At 44.2% G+C, this 27,200-nt stretch overlaps 1 protein-coding gene across 1 annotated transcript in view; it reads left to right on the top strand.

Moving 5' to 3' along the window:
* The window catches only part of TDRD12 (tudor domain containing 12), a 68,544-nt gene that overhangs the window by 24,086 nt on the left and 17,258 nt on the right, over positions 1-27,200 (top strand). Inside the window, exons 9-22 of the mRNA XM_034672543.1 lie at positions 8,127-8,224; positions 9,002-9,078; positions 11,645-11,725; positions 13,537-13,597; positions 13,957-14,064; positions 16,285-16,470; positions 17,988-18,144; positions 18,638-18,765; positions 20,356-20,547; positions 20,792-20,920; positions 22,033-22,150; positions 22,748-22,887; positions 23,001-23,218; positions 25,258-25,357. Coding sequence (XP_034528434.1) covers positions 8,127-8,224; positions 9,002-9,078; positions 11,645-11,725; positions 13,537-13,597; positions 13,957-14,064; positions 16,285-16,470; positions 17,988-18,144; positions 18,638-18,765; positions 20,356-20,547; positions 20,792-20,920; positions 22,033-22,150; positions 22,748-22,887; positions 23,001-23,218; positions 25,258-25,357 — 1,793 coding nt within the window. The remainder of the gene's footprint in view (positions 1-8,126; positions 8,225-9,001; positions 9,079-11,644; positions 11,726-13,536; positions 13,598-13,956; positions 14,065-16,284; positions 16,471-17,987; positions 18,145-18,637; positions 18,766-20,355; positions 20,548-20,791; positions 20,921-22,032; positions 22,151-22,747; positions 22,888-23,000; positions 23,219-25,257; positions 25,358-27,200) is intronic.

Below are 27,200 nucleotides of genomic sequence, written 5' to 3'. Positions count from 1 at the left end.
TTATTGACCCGGACCCAGGCCGTGCACCCTTGTTTTATAGGGATCTTAGGGATGTGGGCTTCTTCTTTAAATATTTTATTTATTTATTTGAGAGAGAGAGAGACAGTCAGTAAGAAAGGGAACCCAAGCAGGGGAGTGCGAGAGGAAGAAGCAGGCTCCCAGCGGAGGAGCCCGATGAGGTACTCCTTTCCGGAACGCCGGGATCACGCCCTGAGCAGAAGACAGGCGCTCAATGACTGCGCCACTCAGGCGCCCTGGGTTGTGGGCTTCTTGATTTTTCAGCCTGCCTTCTGGGGGAGGGGCCTGCCACGCTGGTACTCAGGAAACCCTGTTTGGGTAGAGTCTCCGTGTCCCCTGCGAGGGGGGATGGGGATGGGCCTGCTGTGAGCCGGTATTTCTGGGCTTTTGTTCTCTGGCGGCTTTCCCTGGCGGTCTGCTGTGCCTCTTCTGAGAGTCAGAGCAGTAGTGGCCGAAATTCAGCCTCTGTCACAGAACGGAGGGATTGCGGCCCGTTCTCCACTGATGTTCTGGCCACTTTAACTCTGTTTCTGTTGGTGCTGCTCAACCCTGCAGCATCCCGGGCTGTGTGCCCCACACCCGGCGTCCCAGCCCTCACTTCCAGGGCCGGCGTGTCTCTGTCCTTTGTGTTTCTAACCCCGCCAGCCGCCAGCCGCCCTGCGGGTGCTCCCGAGCTCCCGAGCTCCCTGTTTCAGTGTGGTTCGCCTGTGCTCTGGAGCGCCAGTTTTCAGTCTGGTCGCGCTTGCACTCCTGAGCTCTCGGTTTCACTCTAGTTCGAGTGTGCGGTCAGGAGCCCCTGTTTTCAGTTTGGACACGGGCGTTCCCACGCTCACTGTCTCAGTCCGCTTTCTTGTGGGTGCTGGTCTGAGAGTCCAGCCCGCTCCCCAGCACAAGGGGCTATTGCTTCCCGGTGCCTGAGCGCAGAGGCTCCCTCCCCCTTCCCTTTATCTTCCTATATCTGTGCTCGGATTCACAGCTCCCCGCTTCATACCTCAATACTCAGCACTGGAGATGTTCATTTGTAGAGATCCAGATGTATCTTCCTGCATCTCAGGCTGATTCTGTGGGTGTTCAGAATGGTCTGGTAGATATCCAGCTCGACTCGGACCAGCTGAGAAAGGGTCACCTACTCCTCCTCCATCTTTTCTCCTCTTTGTAGAAAGTGGTTGCCTTTCTGTTCATAGAGTTTCTGCTACTCTTTTCTTCATTCTCCTGTTGAGTTTGTAGGTGTTCAGAATGGTCTGATAGCTATCTAGCTGCATTCCTGGGACCAGACGAAATTTAAGCCTCCTGCTCCTCCGCCATCTTGGACTCCTTCCTTGTGTGTGTCTTTAAAAAGGAAAAGGTTGATGGTAAAGGAAAGAAAAGCTGATGTGAAAAGTAACTGATTGTCATGGGAAGACAATATTATTAGGTGTTACTTACCCAAGCAAAGATTTCCTTTTCCTTGTAATCATGGTGAGAAGATTTATCAATGGTATTTTAATTATTTTTTGGTACTTCTCCTTGAAATTGTCTTATGTTTTTTAAATCAAAGTATAATACTTCGTTAATACCTGGTTAAACAAATAGCGCAGAAGTAATGAAAAGCAATGAAAAGTAATTTTCTCTTTCCAGCCTCTTCTCACCTCAGGCTGTTCCCTAGAGGTAAACCTTTATCATTCCCCTTACCTTATTTTGGCGGTTGTCTCCAGATTTTGAAACCCTTACAATTAATTAATTTACCATTACAATTAATTTATCATTTCTAGGCTTATCAGTTCTAGACCCTGTCTTGACTTTTTTTTTTAAGGATTTTATTTATTCATTTGGGAGAGTGAGCGAGCGAGCATGAGGCAGTGGGGAGGGGCCGAGGGAGAAGCAGACTCCCCGCTGAGCAGGGAGCCCAACATGGGACTCCATCCCAGGACCCCGGGATCATGACCTGAGCCAAAGGCAGACGCTTAACCGACTGAGCCACCCAGGGTTCCCCCCGCCCCCCGCCGTCTTGGCTTCTCTGACAGACTAGCTGACATACCCCTGAGCCGTGTGTTTGGATTCATCGGATGTTTCATAAGTGCCCGTGTGCGTCAGGAGTGCTCTAGGGGCTCCGTGGGGAAGGAGACAAGTCTCTGCTTTCATGGGGCTTACGTCCATTTTTGTAATGAGATTTTCATTTTAGGATAATTGCAGACTTACAGAAGAGTTGGAGAGCTTTACAGAGAACTCCTTCAAAAGCATGTGAGGATAAGTTACTGACTGGATCTCTCCCCGATTCTTGAGTGTGTTTTCCCCAGAAACAAGGATATTCTCAAAAATATTCACAGTACAGCCATACAAGTCAGAAAACTGACGTTGACACATTGTGATCACCTAAACCTCAGACACCATTCAGGTTTGGCCGCTCGTCCCCGCAAGTCCTTTATGGCAGGACGGTGCGGCTCAGCGGTCGCGTCTCTCCTCCTCCAGTCTGGAGTGGTCCCTCAGTCTTCCCTTGACTTTCATGACCGTGACACTTGGGAAGACTGTAGGCTGGCTGCTTCGTAGAATCTCTCTCAGTTGTGTAAGATTGAGCTTATGCACCTGTGGCCGGGATCCCTCAAGAGAGACCCTGGGCTCCTCTCATTCCATCTTACCCGCGGACATAAAACCTTGATGTGTCCCATTACTGGTGCTGGTCCCTTTGACTGGTTAATTAGTTAGCATCTGCCAGGCTTCCCCCCTGAAAGTTACTCTTCACCTTGCAAATATTTTGTCGGCTGTTACTATCATTCCTTTTCATTTGGTCATTAATCCACATTAGTACAGATTCCTATCTGAAACCCCCAAATCAGCCACTTCTCCAGGTTGCCCTGACTGCTTTGAATGGAGAATGGTATTTCGAAGCTGAGATCCGGGAACGGGGTGTGTTGTTTTGTGTTGTGGTGGTTGCTCCCAGGCCCTTCAGCGGACAGAGCTGGGGACTGTGTGCATATGCGTACTTGCTCATACACACATGTACGTCTCTGTGGATTTTATATTTGGGTGTGATCTACGTGCTGAAAACCAGGACTTGACACCAGCACTTCCAGTTGTGATCCTGCTGCTGCTGGATTTATGCTAGCTCTCTGCCTTCCCATATTTGTCACGCCCCTCTGTGACTGTGAGATTCCTATCTGCCTTTATCCCTACTATAGTTACTTATGGGGTCACTCCTGCTAGATAAGCAACCGCTGTTTGGTTGTATAAGTAACCAGTTGTTCACGGCCATTAGTACCCTTTCTGCACAGATGCGCTCCCCACTCCTTTTGCTGACAGCACCCCCACCCCTCAAACCTCACCTGCCTCCATCACTCACCCAGTTCAGGCTGATACCCTCCCCCTGCCACACATGGCCACTCTGGGGACGCTTTCCTCATTTCGCTTAGGCGTAGATCCACTCCCACTTAGGTTCTGTGTTCCCGTAGGGTTGCCCCTCACTCCCACCCTCACAAAGGCACCCTCCTCACCCTACTTGGCTCCAAGCCTCTCTCCTCTCCCATCCCCTTGTGTGCTCACCTCACTCTGCTTGGGCTCCAATGTCTTGCTCTCATCTTGGGTGCTCGCCTCACTCTGCTTGGGTTCCGATGTGCTGCTTGCCATCACCCAAGTCTCCTTCCTCCGCCAGCACAGATCAGATGCCCTCTACTCTGCTCCACCTTCAAGTTTGCGGACTGAGTTGTGTGAGTTTTGGCAGACTGTGTCTTTGGAGGAATTGGTCCAGTTCGTCTAGGTTACCAGATTTGTGAACATAGAGTTGTTCACAGTATTCCTAATTTATCCTTTTAATGACCATAGGACCTGTGTTTATTCTTTCATTTCTGGTATTTGTAATTTGTGACATCTGTATTTTTCTTAGTCTGGCGACTAAGAAAACCATGCTGTGGACTGAATTTTAAGCCCTGGAAATTCATATGTTGAAGCCCTAACCACCCCCAGTCAGACCGTATTTAGAGATAGAGTCTTTAAGAGGTGATTAGGTTAAGTGAGGTCATGAGAGTGGAGCCCTAGTCCAATAGGGCTTATGCCCTAGTAAGAAGAGGAAGAGACACAAGAGTGCTCCCTCTCCTCCGTGTCAGGATTTGCAAGAAGGCATCCATTTCCAATCCAGGAAGATAGCGCTCGCCAATTACTGACTTGAGGTCTATCTTCTTTTCTTATATATACATTTAATGCTATAAATTGCCTTCCACGTACTGTTTTCACCACATCCCACAAATTTTGATAAGCTGTATTTTAAGTTTCATTGTTTCAACTATTTTTAAATTTCTTGAGATTTCTTCTTGATCCAAGTGTTATTTAGAAGTGTGTTGTTTAATCTCCAAGTATTTGGGGATTTTTCCAGCTATTTTTTTGTTTCTGAGTTAGTTTAATTCCATGATGGTCTGAGAGTATACATTGTATAGTTTCTGTTCTTTTAAATTTTTCATGTGTTTTTATGGCCCGTAGTGTTTTTATGGCTCAGTGTGTGTTCTGTTTAGGTATATGTTCCAGGTGAGTTTGAGAAGAAGGTGTATTCTGCTGTCGAGTGAAGTAGGCTATAGATCTCAGTTACACTCAGTAGAGTGACAGTAGTGTCGAACTCAGCTGTATCCTTACGATTTCCTGCCTGCTCGCTCTGTTCATTTCTGATAGTGGAGTGTTCAAGTCTCCAGTGATCATGGTGGACTCGTGTCTTTCTCTCCGGTTTTTCCTCCCATAGTGTGATGCTCTCTTGTTAGGCACAGCCGCCTTAAGGACTGTTAGGTCTTCTTGGAGAATTGACTCCTTTATCATTATGTAATGCCTCTATCCTTCATAATTTTCCTTGTTCTGAAGTCCACTTTGTCTGAAATTAATATAGCTGCTTCACCTTTTTTTTGATTAGCGTTAGCATGGTATATCTTTCTCCCATCTTCTCTTAATCTCTCTCTGTCTTTATATTTAAAGTGGGTTTCCTGTAGACAGCATATAGTTGGGTCTTGTTTTTGTTCACTCTGACAACTTCTTTGATTGGCGTATTTAGACCATTGCCATTTAAAGTGATTATTGGTAAAGTTAGCTTAATATTGACCATATTTGTTACTTTTTCCTATTCACTCCCTTGTTTTTTGTTCCTATTTTTGTCTTTCACTCTTTGCCGTCTGTAGTTGTAATTAAGCATTTTATACGATTCCATTTTCTTTCCTTGTAGCATATCAGTCACACTTTCTCACTTACCTTGGTGGTTGCCTTCAGGTCTGCAGTATGCGTTTGAAACCAGTCCAAGCCCGCTTTCAGATAACACTGTACCACTTCACAGGTAGTACAGGTATGAGAACAAAACACTCCTAATCCCTCCCTCTTGTCCCTTGCATCGTTGCCTCTCATTTGACTTATACAGCAGCACACATGGGCATGTGTATGGTTGACCTTGAAAATAAAACAGGCCGTCATTTTACCAGCAAAAGGGTTTATTGGGAATAGTAGAGAATTCCGGACAGGCAAGCTATACCAAAACAATGTGGGAATCCAGAGTACAAAGGAGAGGCTGGCTCTTTTATAAAGAGAAAACGGGGGAATTGGGAGGGGCTGTTGTAAACAAAAAGTCCACTGGAGTAAACTGGGAGTCCAAAGTGTAGTGGCTCTTCAGTGGCTGAGTTGTGACAGTCTCTCAGTGGCTGGGTTGTTGCTGGGCAAGGAGAAAATCTTCCTTCCCCCTCCTGGGGTAGTAAAGTAGGCTTCTGCCTGCTGGAAAGTACAAGGTACATCTCTTCCTGTTGGGTCCACAAGGGGCTGAGGGGTGCTACAGCCTGAGAGCCCCCCCCCTTCTGGCCTCCCATCTCCATCTTAAATTAGGTTATTAATGTTACTAGGATTATTATTGTCCAACTGGTTCCTCCTTCTTCTCTCTCAGGTACATATTTTAGTACTTTCAGAAGGGTGTTGTGGGTAATAGATGTTAACATCTGGTAATGGTTAAACCAGATATGGTATTCTAGGTTTTTAGTTATTTTCCTTCAACATTGGAGACAGTAGTTCATTTTCTCCTGTCAATCTGTTGGTATTTTGTAAGTAATTAGTATGTTCTATTGATTTTTTTAGATTTTCTCTTTATCCTTGATATTCTGCAGTTTCTTTACAATGTGTCTAAGAGTAGATGGTTGAAGTTTATTAACGTGGAATTTTTCAGTTACAGAATTCATGTCTAACTTGAATTTCTGAAGAGTATTACATGTTAATGTTTTTGAAAATTTTATCCTCCCTCCTTTTAGATGTAGATTAGTGTTTCTTCATTTATCAGGCTTTTCTTAGCTTTCTTTGCATTTTTTTATTTCTCTGAACTCAGTTTTGAAAGGTTTTCTTTATTCTTTAAATTATCACTTTTCTCTGAGCTTCCAGCTTAGTATTAACTTCATCTTTTGAGTTTTCAATTTGATGGCTATTTCTTGCTGCTTAGAGTTCTAATCAGTTCTTTTTTATGTCAGCATATCTTTTTATATCCACCTGCTTTGTTTCATGAATAAGAGTCCTTTTATCTCTTAAATATCTTAAGTATATTTATTTTAGAGTCCTTTTCAGATGCCCTTTTATCTCCATTTCCTCAGGTGTGAATCTCTACCCCCTGACAAAACATTTGTGGGTGGTTTGGTTTTTTTTAACGGTTATGATGGCATTGACTTGTAGACTTTGTGGTTTTGTTTGAAAGCTTGTGTTGCATGGAATTTTCTCTCAGCAAATTTCGTCCATCACCTTCACTCCTGGCTCTAGATCAGAGTTTTTATTTTTGGCTTTAAGCTTAGACCCTGAAGAGAGAATGTATTTCCAGACCCCAAAATCCCATGACAAGCAGGCTTGGCACTTTAAAGAAAGATCAGTTTACAACATCACCTCATATTTCCAGCATTCACTCTTTATTTTAATGATTTTTGTTATTTAATAGGTAAAAGGTGACCTTGTCATTTCAGTTGTGTTTCTCTTATGCTTAGTGTGAACACTCTTTCAGGATTACTTGCATAGCACCCTAAAAAACGATTGCTGGGTTTTTTTTTTCTTGCCATCGCACCTCAGTTTTTACCCAAGCGTAATTACCTAGGTTGATTATTCATATTCACTGAACGGTGTTTGCCACTTTTCCAAATCAGATATAGGCCTAAGGAGTAAAGATGTTTGAAAGAGTCTGCTTTAGAATTTTGCTACCTGCTGGCTGTTCACATTCAGCCTGTTTTCTAATGCCTTCTCTACCTACTGTGCTATTAAGAAGTGAGATGCACAGGTGTGATCCTGAATCATTGCTGAAACTGACTTATAATTGATGTTCTGGTTCTGATCGCTTTATAACAAACATTTGGTAATGTTTAGTGTGGGTAAAACAACCACTTTATAATGTGTATGGTTTCTGTGGTCGGGACTTCAGAATGGGCACAACACAAAGGGTTTATCTCGGTTTCACAGTGTCTGGGGCCTCAGCTGGGAAGACCTGAGGGCTGGTGGTGATGAGACAGATGGATGCATTTGAAACCTATGCAGTGACTTCTCTGGCAGCTGATTTTGCCTTTGGCGGGGACCTTGATTGGGGCACTAATCTGAAATACTTATAGTGACCTTTCCGTGGGGTTGCTTGGGCTGCTTCCCAGCATGCTGGCTGGGTTTTGAAAGTGAGCATTCAAGAAGACGGGTCCTAAGTACATGGCATTTTGGCCATCTAGCTTTGAAGTCAAATAACCCCACTTCCACGTTGTTTACAAGCCCCCACCCGCCCCACCCCACCCAGGCTCACAGGAAGGGACTACAGAGCCCATCTCTCAGTGGGACACATGTCAGTGACAAATTGCAAGAAGAGCATGTATGGTGGTAGACATGTTGTGGCCCTCTTTGAAAAATATAGTCTGCCAAGTTGGGAAAATAAATTGTGTTTAATTGCTAGTAAGCCACTAAAGGAATTATTTAAACATCTTTTAATGTGACAAGGGTTGAAACAAGATTTTTAAATTTAATCTCCTCAAGTAAAGTTTAATTCAAAACCCTATTCTGTAATAATCTCATGTATTAAGATTTTTATGATTGTACTTTTAAATTTATAATCCTTTTTGTTCTATTTTCTGTTAATAGTGCTTTCTAAGATAGGTCTTTTATCACTTTTTATTTTGCAGATAAAACTATAAAATATAATATGGATTCGTCGAGAGGTTCACCTGAAAAAAAATCTGGAAAGAAACAACAGTGCATCTCCTTGAAAGATGTAAATAAGGTTGTATTTTAAATGTTCATTAGGTATAAAGTTCATACAATGTTAATTTTAGAATATTCTCATTTGAAATTTAGGAACCAAGGTATGTTTCTATTAAGAAATCCTTGGCTATGATATAGTGTCTTTCAGGACAAAATACAGTTTGTGGGGGCGCCTGGGTGGCACAGCGGTTACGCGTCTGCCTTCGGCTCAGGGCGTGGTCCCGGCGTTGTGGGATCGAGCCCCACGTCAGGCTCCTCTGCTGTGAGCCTGCTTCTTCCTCTCCCACTCCCCTTGCTTGTGTTCCTTCTCTCTCTGGCTGTCTCTATCTCTGTCAGATAAAAAAAAAAAAAAAATCTTTAAAAAAAAAAAAATACAGTTTGTGTGTTTGCTCTAATTCAAAAGAACGAGAGAACTCCAGGCCTGGGGGCTTCTCAGCAGGATTGGATATTTACGCTCATTCATTTGACAACGGTGTGAAGACCTGAGATTATAGGACACTCTAATAGTTCAAGTCTAACCTGTCTTTCCAGTCCTTTGACAAGACAAGTGATGTAATTATAGGACATTTGAAATACTGATTTTCTGAAGTGCCAACTGCTTGCTACCTGGACACTGTAATCTAGTGGTGGTAGCAATGGCATAATCACATTGTCCAGTTCTTTGTCTCTTCATGTCTGTGTTGCCTGAAAATAATCTGGGATGGTTGTTTATGAGAATAATTCCCATGGAATTTTAGTTCCATAAGAATACATATCTTGAATAGATATTCTTTCTAAAAAAAATTTTTTTTTACAGTGTGTCAAATTCTCCATGTACTGGCCAACAAAGAGGGGGATAACCATATATGCTGAGCCAGATATACCAACAGCAAGGTACGATTTGAAAATTCAGTGTAATTGAATAGATACATGAGTGTAATATTGTCTTGCACAGTATTCTATATGACTGATGATAAGAAAGGATTCCGTTTCAAGAAAGAGTGGCCCCAGAAATTTTGATTAAAGCTATATTAATTTAAAAGAAAAACGTAGTACAACTGGTTAGTAGCACAACTGACCAAAAATTGGTAGTGGCTCTAGAGTCTCCGTGTTACCTTGTTGGACGGAGTTGGACAGAGTTGTTTCTGTAAGCTGGTCCAGTGGGATTGTCCTGATGGCAATGCCGGCTGGGAACGTGTGGGCCAGATGGCAGTACAAGGTGGTGGAGGGCAAATACTGGCTGCTGAAGAGGAGTACCCGAGGCGTTGACTGTAACCCTGTCCACATCAAGAGGCGGGTTAATGGTGTTTGTGAAATCGCAGAACAGTTGCACTATTACACCATGTCACAAATAGTGTAAGATGTTAAAGTCGTGTGTGCCATTCCTCCCCGCCTGGGCTTTGTGCTAGTGTTGTCCTACATTTCATTTATACGTTCTTTATGAATCCTAGGCTCTAGTATCGTTTGTATCTAAATGGTCAGTGGTCTTTTTGAGAGATGATCAACAGGAAGAAAAATACTGTCTGTGTTCACCTCTGTAGTTACCATCAGCGCTGTCACTGTGCGGGTCTGCATCTCCCTCTGGTATCATTGCGCTTGTTCCTGAAGGACTGCCTTGACTGTTGATTGTGCTGTGGGTCTGCCGGTGATGGATTCTTCAGCGTCTGTATGTCTGGGAAACTTATTTCAGCTTCATTTCTGAGAAGAAGGGTATTTTTGCCAGGTATAGAATTCTAGGTCGACACGTTCTTTCCCCGCATTTTAAAGATACTGGCGCGCTGTCTGCTGCATTGCTGCCAACGCACATCTACTGTCATCTTTTCCTTTGTTCCTTTGTTTGCAGCATGCCTTTCTCCTCTGACTGCTTTTGATATTTTCTCTTTGTCTCTGGTTTGTGCAGCTTAATTATATATGCCTTGGTGTAGTGTCTCTCCTGTTTCTTACGCTTGCTGCCCATTAGCGTTCTTCCTGTGTTGGTTTCTGTCTCGCGTCATGTTTGGAGAGTGTTCGTTGCTGTTGTGCAGACGTTTGCACGCATCTCTCTCTCCCGTCCTTTTGAGACTGTGAGACAAGTATCACACATTTTGATATTGTCCAAAAAGTCGCTGAGATTTGGCTCATTTTTTGGACCTTTATTCCTCGCTGTTCTTCAGATTAGTAACAGTGCTGATGTATCTTTAACCTAACTGAGCCTTCTGTTGACATCTGCTGAATTTTTTTATTTGATGTGTTTTTCCATTCTAAAATTGTCGTTTGATATTTTTTATAGTTTGTGTTTCTTTGCTGAGAACTTCCATTGTTCCCCTCGAGTGCTCACCCCTCCCTCTCTCAGGGATCGCGGTTACAACGGCTGCTGTAAAGCACGTGATGGCCCCACTTGTCTGCCGTCCTGGGGCTTGTACCTGCTGATCATCTTTTCCCTTGACGGTTGATCTGATTTTCCTGGTTCTTTGTTTGTTGTATTCTGGGTATTTTGAATGTTGTGGTGTGAGACTTCTTTTATCAGGAAGTCAGTGACTCCATTCAGGTGTCAGACTCTGTCTCAGTTTAGGTGGTGACTGCAGCTCTGCTTTGGGTCTGTTCTGAATATGCTCAACTTGGGGCGAGCCTGGGACTTGTGTTGGGTCATAGACAGGAATGGGGGACCTCCCTCCCTCTGGCACACTTTTTTGCAGGATTTTCCTCACATTGACCATTTTCTAGAAGCTCCCTGTCCTTGAGCCTCTGTCCAGGTAGGTGGTTTTTCACGGAGAAACGGCCACGCACTTCTGTGTGATTGGGGCCACCAGTGGAGCCAAACGGCCATGGAAACGAGAGGAAAGAGATGGTGGTTTCCACCTGCATCTTTGGACCCTGGGTCCCACTTCCCAGATCCTCTAGAGAGAGGAATATTGGGGTGACAGCCCTCCCCCCCATTACCACTGCAGCTGCATGACTGGAGCTGGCCTCGGGGCAGGGCCAAGAGAGAAAAAGGGAAAAGAGAAATCAGGATTAAGCTGTCTGGCCTCTGGCTCCCCCTTCCTGCTTCTCTGGCTTGAAATAGGTTTCTCTCAGCGCTTGATGTCGACACCCACTGTGCAGTTCTGGGTACGGGGCCAGCCTCAGGCCAACACCAGGAGACAGAGGACTGTAAAATCTCAGGAAATTCTCCACGATTCTGGTGGTTTGCAGGTTTTGACTTCTCTCCCCTTCGATTCTGGAGTTTACATGGAGTTTCCAGCTGAGGTCAGAAGAGAGACAGGCTGTGGGGGGCTTATGCCCTCTTGGCAAGCTCCAGCGCCCTCAACCTGGTTTTCATCTTTAGAGGGCAGAGGGTCTGTTCTCACAGAAATAAATCTTCATATGTAGAGCGACTCACTCCTCAGTGCTACTTACTGAGTTTTCTTCCAGAGAATAAAGGCATTTTCAGGATTGGGGCAAATGGGCTCAGAGATTCTAATGGATGTTTTTTGGTTTCTAGCACTTTATGTCAGAAGCCAAATGAGAAACCGCTCAGGTTGGCCGAGAAGAAAGAATACAATGAGAAGAATGGCTGTGTGAAGTACGAATTTTTTCCTTGGTCTAAATGTTTTATTGAAATAATTGTAATAAAATTATAAGCGGGAAGAATTTATACATGATTTTATTATTTATTTCAAATCTGCATTCCCATGTGGAAAATACACCTACAGTGTCTGCTGTAGGCTTTGAAGTTAATTGTTTTTTCTGTTCACTAGGATAGATTTTTCTTTTAAAATCTTTGTTCCCCTGTAAATAGTCCTTTTCTGCCTCCCCTTCCTGATTCCCTTGGTGAAGTTTTATGAAACAAAATTAGATATGGTTGGTCCTTGGGGCTGTTGATCTGTGGGTTTGCGTCTGCTGCCTTCCCAGTTCTCTGCTGCTTTGGTGGGTCTTCCCCCTGCTGGAGAAACTAGTTAGTTACCTGCAGTGTGGGAATGGGTTTTTCTTTTCTTTTTTTTCTTTCTTTATTTTTATTTTTTTTTATTTTTTTTGTCTCGTCAGATTCACAAAGGTATTCACTAATGAGTTGTTAACAAAGGAGTAGTAACTTTATTTCATACTTGTTTAATCCATGAAACATTCTCATACTCGTTTTTATGATTGCTTACCACACCAGCCTAAAAACACCCTTGTATTCCAAGTTACTGGCTGCTCTGAAGTCACCAGAGTGACAAGGAGTTTACGACAGTTCAGAACCAGGCTGGTCATGCTGTATCCACTGAGCTGGCCGGGATGACTGAGGGGAGGGTGTTGACTGCAATGCCATTTGGGCTGCCTGCCTCCTGGAGCCCACCCTCTGGCCCTGTAACACCCTTGCACCCAAGCAAGCTCCTCACAGGGCTCCTGGGCCAGGGGCCGGGAAGACAGCCCTGGAGCCCACAGATCTGTGGGTGGCTGTCAGCGCAGTTGTGTTGACCCCCTCTTCCCAGGGCAGCCCTCCACCCTACTCCCCGAAAGCCGTGGGGCTGCACGTGGTGGTTTTCCTGGAACGAGAGACCTTGCATTACCCACGCAGCTTATTTCTTTCATTATGTTAAACTATTAACTTGATAGGTAACCCTGAGATACTCTTTTACCTTTTATTTTGTATTAAAAGGTGGTGTCTTCTCTCCTTTTGGGCTAAATGCCCTTTACTTAGAACCCGTTGATTCAGCTAGGGCAGTTACTCTGCCAGTGGTTCAAGATTACGGCACAGAAGGGAGAAGGCAGTGGGTTTCTCAGTAACGTGAGATGACTTGGTGATCGTGCAGTCCCTCTTCGTGTTTGGAACGAGTGTTCCTGGGACTGGCAGCACTGTGACCACAGCCTGGGGGCCAGGGTTCAGGGGCAAGTACCGTACTGAGCTGACCTCTGTAGTCTTTGCATCACAATAAACAGGACAAAACGGGACGAGCAGTAATTTCACAGCTGTACCTTGGGATATACAGTTGTCCCTTGAACAACATGGACATTCCGAGTGCTGACCTCCCACGTGGTTAAAGTCTGCATAGAACTTGTGACTCCCCCGAAACTTAACTACTAATAGCCTACTGTTGACCAGAAGCCTTACTGATAACATAATCAATTAACACGTATTTGTATGTCTTATGTATTATGTACTGTATTCTTACAATAAAGTAAGCTGGAGAAAAGAAAATGTTACTAAGAAAATCATAAGGACGAAAAAGTACATTTTGCGTCCTGTACCATAAACAATCTGCATATGAGAGGGTGTGCACAGTTCAAACCCGTGTGGCTCAAGGGCCAACTGTATTTCATCTTATCTCTGTCAAGGAAGAATTAATACTAGAACTCAGTTGAAGAAATATTGACTCCTTTTTTCTTCAAATTGTCCTTTGCGCTCTTTTATAGATTGTTGCAGTTTTTAAATCCTGATCCTTTGAGAGCTGATGGGGCCTCTGAGCTGCAGCAGGTATGACAACCCTACGAAAAGACTAAAAATCCACGACAGCTCTTTACTCTTTAAGTCCCTCTCCTTCCTTGTCTGGATTTGAGATTAGAAGCAAAAACCCCCCTTAGGTGGGGACTCTCCCTGAAGACACCCTTTTAGAGATTCTCCAGTGAATTATTGCTTTAGAGCAATTAGTATTATTTGGGGGGGGGAATAGATGTTTTTCCTTTCGTTTTGGTAGTTTTGGTGGGTTTTGATGAGCATATGGACACCTAGGCTGTCCTTCGTTTGCAGGAAGTGGTTGACTTCCTGTGCTGGTGGGTGGGGTGGGGGCATCTCACGGGCGAGCAGGTGTCTGAGGGGCACACGTGCTGTCTCAGCTGCAGAGGCTGCGCTCCAGCTCCCAGCAGCCCTTGGCTGTGCTCCGGAACAGGATCGAGCCTTGCTTGTCCGTTGACGCGTCGCCGCTCTCGGCGGACCTGAGAAAGGTAAAGCGCTCCTGAAGGCGGGCTTGTGAAGGAACCTGTTCTCACATAGGATTTTTAGGAAACCCTTCCAAGACTGCGCTTGTATAATTTCTTGGCTATTGAAATCCTCTCTTCAGCTTCCATTATTAAGTTCTCATGTGTTCTTCAGGTTAACTTCCTGTAAGTGAGTAACTCTTTTGTGGTGAAACCACTGTATAGCTCTTAATGCTTTTCTGAGTTAAGTTTTCAAATGCGTCTCTGGAAAGGGGCTTGGAAGGAGCAGCAGGTTGCCAGGGCAGTTACGCTGTATTTCCGAGTGTCTCAAAACTGCTTTAGAGACCTGCCATTTCAGCTAGTAAATTGATCACACATGCTTATCTATTTGCTTCTTGATTCCAAAAAAAAAAAAAAAGTACAGAAAGAAAGAAGCTGAAACCATGAGGGTGGATTGAATGAGAGCAAAGTCTTTAGCGGCCTAGAAATTTCCGCACGCTTTCGGAAGATGAAAAACAGGCAGCAGAGTGCAGCTGACTAGTAGAGGAGGGAGAGAGTCGGAGGTTCTGAACTTCTCTCTGCCCTTTCCTGAGCATTCACAGTCAGCTTCTTGGGAAGGACGATCTTTCTGAAGGAACCGAATTGGCCCTGGAAATACCCTTTAGATGAATTCTCCCAGTAAAGACACCTGCTTGGTGTCCTGGATTCCTGCAGGGGTGTGGCACTCACGGAGCTGAGCTCTGCGCTGGCCACTCATCTTCCAGCCCGCTTTTAGTGGGCCTCCTCCCTGCGAACACACATCAGGTTTCCTTAGACATTTGATGAAAGTTCTCACCTAAAAAGAAAAGAAAAGCACTTTAAAAAAAAAATCAATATAAAACTGAAGGAAACAGTGTTGGTAGTAAAAGATAATGCTATAAAATAAATACCCTCAGAGATAAGTATTAACAGTACTTACTAAACAATAACAGGGTGCTATAAAAAAAAAAAAAAGGCCCAGAGGATAAAAAGGTTCTTGGAAATTCAGAATGCTGTAGAAATAGAAACCAAGCACCAGATTGGAGAGAGGAAATGAAAGCTAACTATCAGAAAGTAGAGCAAAAAGACAAAAGAGATGGAAATGGGGGAAAACAGAATTTGAGGGTCATTTGGAGGTCCAGTCTCTGAAGTGGGATTTTTTAAAAAGAGTGAAGACGGTGGGCAGAAAATTCTGAGAAGGACAACACACAAATGATTCCGAGACCTAGTGGGACTGTCCAAGTTGGTAGAGTCCCCCTCCCACGAGCCCAGCACAGTGAGGGAGTGGGATCGAGGGCACTCGGCTGTGAAGCGTCCAACCAGGGGGCTTTTAGGGCACGAATGGCTTCAGGCTTGCCTTCGGTAACACCGGAGGGGCACTGATTCTGAGGTCCTGGTGAAAAGTTATTTCCAACCTTGAGGTCCATCCGAAACTAGCAATGAAGACATTTTCAGACATGAAGGGTCTCACGAGAATTGACTTCCTCAGGAAAGATGCTCCTGAAATATGTTCTCCAGCCAAAGCGAGAAAGTCAGCCGAGAAGGATGACCGGCCTTGCAGGCAGCAGGGACAGCGCAGGGAGGCTGCAGGGGGACGGCTGCACGCGGGACGCACTGTCAGTGGTCTGCGCTGCTCCCGGGGCTCAGGGCCGGGGGACGAGGACATCACCTACCAGTTGCGCTCATGAGTTTAGCCTCTTGGAACGTAGGGTCATTGTGGCTGAAGAATCTTCTGTTGCAGGACTTGGGAGGTTTTAGTGATTGTTACATAGAAAATAAGCAAATAAAGGCATGTGAAGTTTTTTTTAAGTTTTATTTAAGTAATCTCCAGACCCAGTGTGGGGCTTGAACTCATGACCCCGAGATGAAGAGCTGAACGCTCCTCTGACTGAGCCAGCCAAGCGCCCCAATAAAGGCATGTTTAAAAGAAACAACAATAAAACGTTGTAACTGAAGCTGATGTAGTCATAGGTTATTAGGAGGAGAAGCCAGGTCCTTGCTCTGGCGAGCTCTAAGTACCTGGTTTTGATTTGGAGCCTAGAAAAGCAGGCGTCTTATGGCAGGAGTTTGGCGCTGAGAAAAGACTCGGACACTTGTCAAGTTAGGTCTTAGAAAATACCGGATTAAGCAATTGTAGTGGCTGTTGTTTGGGGGAGGGGGTGAACAAAGAGATGGAGTTTTTGTTCTCTATGCTTCATTTGTGGTTTTTTGGTGGCTGCTGTTTTGTAGGCTCTTCAAAGAAACAAGTTCCCGGGACCTAGCCATGCGGAATCCTACTCTTGGCCTCCTGTAGCCCGGGGCTGGGACGTGGTGGTCATCTCTCACTGTGGAAATGATCCGCTGCTGTACCTGCCACCAGTCCTTACAATTCTGCAAATGGGGGGCTGCTACAAGTCTTTACCAAGTAGAAATGGAGTAAGTTGGAGACAGTTTTGTTTCAACAACAGCATGGCTTAAATATTTATTTTTAAATTTTGTGCTGAACTTTTGGTGAAGTTTGGGTTACATTACTTGTTTGGTTTCCATGATAAGACAGGACCGTACCAGAATCATTGATTCTTTGACACTGATTCTCCCCTTGGAGCCCCCGTTGTGGCCATCGGCTGAGCCAAGACATTTCTGGCATTTGGAGATGAATATATAATTTATAAACGTATTCCACTGATTGGATTCCTCTGTCACGGTCACCCTGTGAGATGGTCAGGCCAAGTACAGTTTTCACCGTTTCATAGATGAGAAAATTAGCCTCATCTGACAAGTGAGACAAGAAGTAGGATTAGAATTCAGATTTTTCTGTCATCATGTCCCACATTCTCTTAATTATTCCACAGCAGCCCACACTGTTGTAGAACCCTACTTTATTCTTCCCGTGAGCAGGAATCAGCAAGGAGCTGTGAAAGATGCTGGAATGGAAAGGAGAGAAGTGGGGTGTGGGTCAGGTGATGCACCGCAGGTCCGGGCGGTCAGGTGAACGCCCATACAGGAGAGCTCTGTCTCAGACATGTCTCAGAGGATAGAGTGTGGACAGCTCCATTCCTCGTTAGAAGGTAAAAGATCATAGTGAGAAAAGACACCATTACATATGGGAGAGATGCTCATTTTTCTCAGTCTGCCATGTGGTTTTAATGATTGCCCTCTGGAAGTCAGCGTTGGCAGGGTTGTTATGTATTGACGTCACATCTGCATCCCTCCATGAGCAGCTGACCCTCGTGGGCTGGGCCAGGAAGGATGTCCGGGTCTTGTCTCTTGTGTCCTCTGCTTTCTACACATCTCTGTGATCAGCCCGCTTTCAGGCCCGGCGCCTGGACACTGGAGCCCACCTAGATGTGCGTGAAGGAGAGGGGAGACTTGCTCTTGTCTTCAGTTCATGGAGGGCATGTGTCCAAGACGGTGTTTGGCGGGCAGTGCGCCTTCAGGAGAGAACAGTGGGATGGCGGCAGTCAGCGTTCGGATGGAGCCGTAGCTGACTTATCCCCTAAGGAAGAGAGGCTAACCTTTCCTAAAGCCCCTTTCAGGAGGTAGTTAGTTTGCCTGGTCCCTGGGAGCAGAAGCCCTGGAGCCAGACCCCTGGATTCAGATCCTGCTGCTCCCGGGTGTTAGCTGTGTGGCCTTGGGCAACTAACTTTACCTCTCTGTGCCTCACATGCCTCATCTGTGACATGAGGTAATAATAGGTCCTACCCTGTGAGAGTGTTTTAAAGACAAAATGAATTAACACTTGCGAATGCTTCGTGTAAGCCCTAGGAGAATCTGAGTCCGTGTGTCTGAATCCATTCTAATGGAATTATATCTTTTCTGACTTACAGGACAGTGACGATAGCAAACAAAGTGTGTAGCACTTGCTCCGTGCAAGGAGATGTTCTGCACGCTTCAACATAGACTAGGTTCAATTCCTAACTTCTGCCCCAAATTATGTGACTTTGTCTTTGCAGCCTCTGGCAGTCATCGTGTGCCCTGGGTGGAAAAAGGCCCAATTCATTTTTGAATTACTGGAAGACTATAGCCCATCCTCCAGGCCTCTTCATCCTATGTTGCTAATAATCGGACTCCACAAAGATGAAGCCAAAAACGTGAAGCTTCCAAGGGGGTGTAAGTATCCTTTCCAAGCTGTTTGGTTTTCCCCGCAGAGCACAGTGGAGCCCTGCCAGTCAGGCGCGGCCACTGCCCGGGACGTGGGCTTGTCACGTGATGTCACTCGTGCAGCTACAGGTGGGACCTCGCTGTCCGTTACGGGGCGGGCACAGTAGGGTGAGGGTTTGACCTCAACTTACAGCCATTCCACTGAGAAAACGCCGTGATTTCCTTCACTCATTAACTATTTATCGAATATCTCCTGTTCGTTAGATGTTGACTGAACCCCTACCCCGTGCCTTTCAGAAGCACAAACACTGGTAGGAGCCCAGGTGTCAGTCAGATAAGGACAGGTGTTGGCCTGGACGGGCAGGCCTCGCCCATCCCAGCAAGAAAAACCGCTTTTTGGGTCATTAGAAGTTCTAGAAAGTGTGTAGCATCTTAGCAAAGGAAGTGTGAGAAAAACCTGTGGAAACTCTGAACGTTACTTGTCTTCTCTTTCAAAATGTAGGTGATATCATTGTTACGACACCCCACAGCCTCCTGAGACTCCTCCGATACCAAAGCTTGCTGTTCCTTAGACTCTGTCACCTCATCTTGGATGAGGTGGAGGTGTTGTTCGTCGAAGCTAATGAAGAAGTGAGTATGGCGGCCATCAAGATGTCATTATCACTCAGAAATAAATGCATATGTGATTGAAGTCTTACCTGCTTCTGGGAATCAGGAGATGACGTGTCTGTTGTGGGGTGGGGGGGGGGAACCGGTTAATCTTGAAAGGTTTTCCCTTTAACTTTTATAACTGTGAAGAGAGTTCGTCTGAAATTTCCTTCCCTGATTTTTTTTTTTTGGATTTTATTTATTTGAGAGAGAAAGAGTGACAGAGATAGCTTGAGAGAGAGCATGAACGAGCAGGAAGGAGAGGGAGAAGCAGGCTCCCCGCTGAGCAGGGAGCCCTCCATGAGGCTCCATCCCAGGACTCTGAGATCATGTCCTGAGCTGAAGGCAGATGCTTGACTGACTGGGCCACCCAGGTGCCCCTCCTCCCCAGATTTTAAAGTTCTCTTTGAAGAGCAAAGGTTCTTTTCCAGTGAGGTTTTCCAAAATATCGATATTTTTATGATTATGAAAGCAATAAGTTTATTCTAGAAAACTTGGGATACAGAGGAAAATACTTGAAAAATCCCAGCATCCATTGTGTTACACTCACAGGTAATCACTCTGCCTGTTTGAGAGTAATTCCTGTGTCTGGTGATACATAGAACTAACATCAGGCCTTATTTTATAGCTAGTTTATAACTTGTATTTTTCGCTAAACGGTGTCAGGAGTATTAGTAACTGTTCTACAGTGTGATTGTTCACTGGCCTTGGGCCAGTATGGAATCCTGTGGGCATAACATAATTCTTTCTGAATGGTCTGATTTTTGGACATCTAGCATCGTTAGTGAGTGTATGTGGCTGAGCAACATACATCTTTTTTGCACATTTCCTTTAGGGTAAGTTCGTAGGAAGGGGATGAATGGATCACAGACTGAATTCTTACAGGAAAGCATTTCTTGGGCGCAGTGTAACATGATGACCACAAGCCTTTCACCTGGGAGCAGTGATGTGCCGGGTTCAAGCCCAGGCTTTGTTGCTGCCCCGCCGTGTGGGCCTGTGCAGGGTTGTGAACGCCTCTACAGCTGCAGTTGTGATTTGCAAAACTAATATCCTGAATCCTGCATGTACGGTTGCCTCTCTGAAAGCGGAGACTGCCGCGGACAGCGTGCTGCCCCGCGCCCCGTGCCTCGCGCAGTGGGAGGCGTTAGGCCAGCTCCGTGTCTAGTGGGCTTGTTAAACGAGGCATCGTGTTAGCATCACGTGCGTTTCCTCGATTACTTGTCGAGTCGAGCGTTCCTACGGCCACTCATACTGGTCTCTGAGCTGCTTGTTCGTTCGTTGTCTTTGCTTATTTTCTGTTGGCAGGATCATCTTTTTCTAGTCCGTTTGTAGAACTTTTTAATAGAAGGATGTTCATGCTTCGTTACGTATGTTACACATTCACCCAGCTATTGTGTGTATTTTATTTTGTTTATATTTAATGTTCTCTCCTTTTTACTTTTTTCTCTTTTGTTTGGAAAGGCCTTCTGCCGCTCCGAGAACAGAAAATGCACAATTCTTTACCTTTCATGTTCTGTGAATCAGTTATTCCTTCCTTCTGAAGTAAAAATGAAATTATACTAATTTTTTTAGATGTTTGCTATATTAGATAACTTTAAAAAAAATATTGACGTTGAAGAAAGGGAATCTGCACCACATCAGATTGTTGCCGTTGGCGTTCATTGGAGCAGACACATAGAGCAGCTGGTCAAAGAGTTCATGAACGACCCCTACATCGTGGTCACGGCCATGGAGGAGGCCGCGCTCTACGGCAGCGTCCAGCAGGTGCGGCCTTGCGGGCCAATGGGAGGTGGGGGCTGATGGACTCCAGCGAGTAGCCGTGATTTCGTGGCCTCCTCCTAAAATACTACAGCTTTAATCTTACACACAGATCTATAATCGTGTATTTAGATTTATATTGATTTTCTGTGCATGCTCTTCTGTTAAGATCCTCACTTAGCGATGAAAACTGAAACAGGAGCACCTCGAATGTGTTTAAAACCACATTGTTGCTGCATTTCATTACCAGGTAGTGCACCTTTGCCTAGAATGTGAAAAAACCTCCACTTTACTCCAGACTCTAGATTTCGTTCCAAGTCAAGCACAAAAGACCTTGATCTTCACCGGTTCTGTAGCTGAAACAGAAATAGTGTGTAAGGTGAGCCCATAAAATGTCCTTACTGTGTGTTTAAACCGTGACTGAATCTCGAAATCATCAGAGAATTACGGGTAGTTAAATATTTGACGGGGGATAAAACGTTACCAGTTGATCCTTAGTCGGAGGAAGAGGTGGCTAGTGCTGGGGAGTGTGCATAGCGACGAGGCAGGACAGCGGGAGGCGGGGCCCTGGGGGAGGAGCCAAGTAGGTGGGACCAGCCTTTCCAAGGAAGCTGATGTTCCCCTAGGAGGCCAGCGCCTTGTGTTTTGTCATTAAAAGGAACCCATTCATAAAGAAATGCCAGTGACTTCTATACCCTGTTTACAAAATAGAGAAAATAACACCAAGAGGTTGATCATGTGGCCAGAAAAGTCAGGTAAATCGGCTACAGAATTATTTAATATAATCTAAATCTACATAAATAATAAAATGTAGAAATGAAGCCAAATATATATTAAAATATAAGAATCAAGGGCTCCTGGGTGGTGCAGTTGGTTAGGCTTCCAACTCTTGGTTTTGGCTCAGGTCGTGATCTCAGGGCCCTGAGATCAGAGCCCCGCGTCAGGCTCCGTGCTCAGTGGGGAGTCTGCTTGAGATTCTGTCTCTCCCTGTCCTTTTGCTCCTCGCCCTCCCTGCACATGCGCACGCATGCATGCTCTCAAATAAATAAATCTTTTTTAAAAAGGTTCTATAAAAAAATAAAAATATGGGAATCAGTAGTACATAACACCTTTCAGCAATGATGAACTAGAGGTCTCATGAAAAAGTGTGACGTGTTGGCACCTAAATTTGATGTGTGTGTATACATATATATGCACACACATATGTGTAAAAATAACATCTGTGTATGCACCCATTATTTAAATAGGAAGGAAAATAGTTCTAACAGAATGTTTGTTTCACTCAAGCAAGTTTTTAGATACACAAACTATAGAATTTTAGAAATATATTTGTTTCAATTTATAATCCTCTTGTTTGTACAGTTTGTGGATCAATGAGGTCATACCCTCACAGATAATTTTAAATGTTTTATACTGATAATTATTGATGGAACAATTAAATTCAAGCTTATGTTCCTGACTGTGAACTGGCCTATTTGGTTTCATCTTTAGGTAGTAGAAAGCAGTTCAATATTTTGCTTGAAAATGCATAAAGAAATGGTTTTTAATTTAAAAAGTGTTTTAGAACAGTGGAAGAAGAAGTTAAGTTCTGGCTCTCACATTGTATTAGGTAAGTGTTTTAATTTCTACTTCCATTTAGAGAAGGCTGAGCTAATGGGAATCATGTTTTCAGTTTATTTGTATAACTCGTCTCCAAATTCCTCATAATTTCCCAGATTTACTGAGAATTTATTAGTAATGTTAATTTCAAAATGAAGGGTAAGCTCCACCAAGATTTTGGTGTTGAGGTGAAGGCAGGGGCCCTTGGAGCTCTGAGTGTAGCATCCCTGAATGTAGGCCTTCTCCCTGGGGTTCAAGCTGGACCGTACGTGTGTGTGCCTACGATGAAATCTGTCACAGATGGTTGTAAACTACGATGTTAGATATCGAACAGTCAAAATGTGTAAAATAAGTGAAAGATTGATGGGCAGCTTACATTTGTAATAGATGCATTTTCCAAGCTAACATTAGGGAGGCCACTTTTGTCTGGAACATAATCACTGGGCTGTGACATTTTGGGGGAAAAAAATGGGGAAGAAGTTTGTTGGCATCTTAACAGTAAGATGCAGTAGAGAACTGTGTTCACGTACGGTTCCCGGAATTGGTCTGTAGAGTAAGTGCAGGAGAAGCACAGCCTCGTTTGTGACTGTCGGATCCTTCTCTCCAGCCGTAACGGATGATTGCATACCACTCTTGGCCATCACCGATGCCACGTGTGTGATTCACTTCAGCTTTCCTTCCTCCCCCAAAATTTTTGGTGGACGCCTGTACTGCATGTCTGGTCATTTTCAGAGTTCCATCGAGCAGGTTTGATGAACTTATGATCTTTAAATATTCTACTGGCATTTTCTGTGCCCACAAAGTTTTATCATTTAGACTGGGATGGATGACCTTTGTCTTTATTCACCCCCAATATTAAGGGTTCCCCTGCAGAACAGGGAGATAAGACCAAGTCCGTCTTGCTGCTGACGGAGAGGAACGCGTGCCACGCGGTTGGCGTCCTGCGCTACCTGGAGCGAGCAGATGCCAAGATTCCCTCGGAGCTGTATGAGTTTACTGCAGGGGTTCTGGAAGCCAAAGAAGATAAAAAAGCCAGAAGGCCTCTTTGTCCATATCTTAAGGCTTTCGGTTTTTGCAAGTAAGCTAGTCGTTTTTTAAAAAATCGAAATGTACAATAAAGTGCACAGTGATAGGTTTACTGCTGGATATGCACGATGTCAACCACACCCACCTCTGGAGGACACCCCAGAGATGCCCCCATGCTCCTTCCCAATCTGCCCTCCCCCTGGAAGTAACCACCTCCCCAGAATCTATCCATGTTGATGAAGTTTGTGCATTTTCCAACTTCATATAAATGGAATTGTACATTCGGCCTACTGTCTGCGACATTCATCTCTGTTCCTGCATGGACCTGAGGGATGGATTTATCTGTCTATTGAGTGGTGCGGTATTCTGTTGTATAAATATATACCAATGTATGTATCCAGTCTCCTTTTGGCAGGCCTGTGAATTGTTTCCAGCTTTTGGCTATTATGTATGAAGCTTGTGAACACTCTTGCATGTGTCTTTTTGTGGAAATAAGCACCCATTTCCTTGGGGGTGTAGACTTTGGAGTGGGATTGCTGGGTCACGGGGTGAGCACACATGTAACCTTTGGAAGTGTGTGACTGTTTCACAATCCCATCAGCAGCGTGTGAGAGAGCTGAGTGGCTCCATACCCTCACCGATAACAGTGGTCCTGGGGGCGTAGTGTCACACCGTGGTTTCCATCTGTTTTTCCCGAGTAATCAACGATGGGTCTCTTTTCACCTGCCTGTGGGACATTTGACCAGCCTCTTCTTGTGACGAGCCTGTTCAGTTCTTTTGCCCATTTTTGAAATTGGATGTTACCCTTTTTCTTTTTGGTTTGTGGGAGTACTTTATTCATTCTACCTATAACTGCTTTTTCAGAGGTGTGCCTTGAGAAGCTCTCTTCCCAGTCCATGGCTTGCCTTTTTCCTCTTGTAAGAGTCTTTGGATGAGTGGACCTTTTTAATTTTGATGAAGTATTTCCTGGTGCTGTTGTTTTGTGTTCTTGTGTAAGAAATATTTGCTGATCTCTAGGTCATGAAGACACTCTTCTCTATTTTCTTCTAAAAGCTTTATAGACTGTTTTCACACTTAGGTGTATAATCTAGAGTGAGTTTAATGTGTGTGTATTGTGTGAGATATGGGGAAAGGATTACTTTTTCCTATGCAGATAATCGCTTGCTCCGGTATCCTTTTTTTAAGACATCACTGTGTTCTCCCTGAATTGGTGCCTTTGACATAAACCGGATGATAGTGTATGTGGTCCACTCGTGGACTCTCTGTGTTATATTGGTTTCTTTGTCCTTACCCTGGTACCACATTCTCTCACAGTAGCTTATATTCTAGTGAGTCCTGGAATTTGGTATGCAAATTCTCCAGCTTTGCTCTTCATCAAGGCTGTTTGGCTATTTTAAGTCAACTGCACCTCCACACACATTTTGGAATAGGCTTGTTAGTTTCCTTAGAAACGTTACCTGACGTTGATAGCATGTGCCTTGGTAGTATCAATCAGTTTGGAGAGCACGGAGATCTCCACCGTCACGGGGGGCCTTCTCACTGACCCAGATGTGATGCCAGTCCTCAATCAGCAATCGCTGGGACTGGGCTGGAGATGTCTGATGTGTATTGATTGGATTGAGTTTCATTTTAAGGTAACTGTTGACTTTAACTTTCTTGAACTATGGTACATTAAGCAGGTTATTAGTGGCAATTTCAGTTATTCTGTTGACTTTTGAAACCAAAGCTTTAACTATTTCTCAGTTTGGATTACAGAATGACTTCTGGTTTAGAGGTTAATTATTAGCCTTTGTTTGGGGTTGTGGTGATAAATTTCTGATTCGGAGTCTTTATTTTGGAAGTACATTTTTTTCATTTACAGTGTCTAGAGAAATAATAGAGTCACTCTCTAAGTTAATTCAGTGTTAATTAAATTTTAGGACTTCTTTTCACTAGTGTGCTTGTTATGTGAATTATTTAACATGGTTACTTAAAAATATTTAGAATAAAGGTCCTTTGATTTCAATTATAGATTAATTTTCCTGAAGAATAGTCTAAAATTCATGTTAAAATTATTGTTTTTGTTTTTAAAAGCCAGTTACTTTTTTTCAGAGACAAAAGGATCTGTCCTGATAGACACCATGTTAATCCAGAAATAGACATGCCAAGGAAATTATCCAACCAAGCACTACCAACATTTGGATACATCAAAGTAAGTTCTGCTGCACTTCGTTCAGTGATTAATGATCATTCTTCTTCTTTTAGATTGCTTTGTTTATCTGGGAGAGAGCAAGTGTGCAAGCACGTGAGCGTGGGGGGGAGAGGCAGAGGGAGAGAGAATCCTCAAGCAGATCCCGGTGCTGAGGGGGAGCCTGACACGGGGCTCAGTCCCAGAACCCTGAGATCATGACCTGAGCCGAAACCAAGAGTTGGCCGCTCAGCCAGCTGAGCACCTAGGCACCCCTGAACATACTTCATTCTTAAGCAGCGGAATAATTATGACACTCTTCATGAACCACCATTAATCTGACAATACGCATGGATCCTTATAAGGTGCCTTATTTCAAGACCCCAGTTTATTTAGAAAACCAGGGTCAGATTGGGAAAATAGATAAACCACTTTAACAGTTAAGAGGTTTTTTAGTTTTATTTTCAGAAAGTTATTTCCATCTAGGGATGGGGACCATTAAAAATAATGCAGTGATAGCACACTCATCTTTTCACAACATTCATGATTATTCCTTTGGGGAAAATTCTGAGATGTAGATAAAATTGCTGAGTTAACAGTGTGTCACTTTCTTGTTCTTTTTTTTTTTTTTTAAAGATTTGTAATTATTTATTTGACTGACAGAGAAAGAGAGAGACAGCCAGCAAGAGAGGGAACACAAGCAGGGGGAGTGGGAGAGGAAGAAGCAGGCTCCCAGCAGAGCAGGGAGCCCGATGCGGGGCTCGATCCCAGGACCCTGGGATCACGCCCTGAGCTGAAGGCAGATGCTTAACAACTGAGCCACCCAGGCACCCCTGTCACTTTCTTCTGAATCCTTTTTAATATTTCTTCCTTTCTTCTTGAGTTCAAGATTGCTCTCCTTTCTGCCTTCCCTTTTTCCTAAGGCAGGTCCATTCTGCTCATTCGCACCATTCTTTCTCCCTACTTCTGTCACCTCATTTCTAAGTTTTTTAAAATTTATGTTGTTCTTTTGTACCTATCATTTATTATATATGTATCTCTTTTACAAATTATTTTATTTAAGGATTTTTTAAAGTAGTCTCTACACGCAACGTGAGGCTTGAACTCAACCCTGAGATCCAAGAGTCACATGGTTCCCTGACTGAGCCAGCCAGGTGCTCCATTATTTTCTTAAGAGGAAAGGTAGCTTGTTTTGAAATGGAAGGGTACGATTTTGGTCTGCCTTGTGGGTACATCTTTCCTAGAGGCTCTCATTATCTGTAGGGACTGTTACTCTCCTTATTTTCTTTTTTGTTATGATTTAATATGGGTTTTGACTTTGATACCTTGCTTCAGCTCCTTTTTAGATAAAATATTTTTTCCTTAAATTTTAGAAGGAGGTGTGGGTGAGGGTCAACTTTATAATTTCGGAGTTCTCATTTCTGTTGTTTCTTATTTAAAAAAATATGGAGACGTAGTTTCTGAGATTGTTAAGATTTCCCGGCCCTGTTTCCCTCCCCCACTTGCATCTGGTCCTTCTCTTCCCTCATCTCTGGTGTCTTTGGATGGACAGTTCCGAGAATCCACAGGGCCTCAGGCTTCGCCCACTGTTGGAGTGGATGAAAGCCTCTAGGCTCAGCTGCTCTCGTCCCACTGCCCCCCTCCACAGCCCTGTATTTCCCGTGAGTACCTGTTGCTGCTCGTGGAATCCTCCTGTGTTTGGGTCCATCAGACAGTGACACCGTGCAGGCTTTGTGATCTGGCTGGGTTTTGTTCATCAGCTATTTTGTTATTGTTGTTGTTTAAATTAATTGATATTTATTTTATTTTTTTTTAATTTTATTTTATTATATTATGTTAATCACCATACAGTACATCCCCAGATTCC

The sequence above is a fragment of the Ailuropoda melanoleuca genome, chromosome 12, assembly GCF_002007445.2.
Source record: "Ailuropoda melanoleuca isolate Jingjing chromosome 12, ASM200744v2, whole genome shotgun sequence".
Classification (NCBI taxonomy): domain Eukaryota; kingdom Metazoa; phylum Chordata; class Mammalia; order Carnivora; family Ursidae; genus Ailuropoda; species Ailuropoda melanoleuca.
The sequence above is the reverse complement of the archived record's forward strand: the minus strand, read 5'-3'. Positions and strand labels throughout refer to the sequence as shown.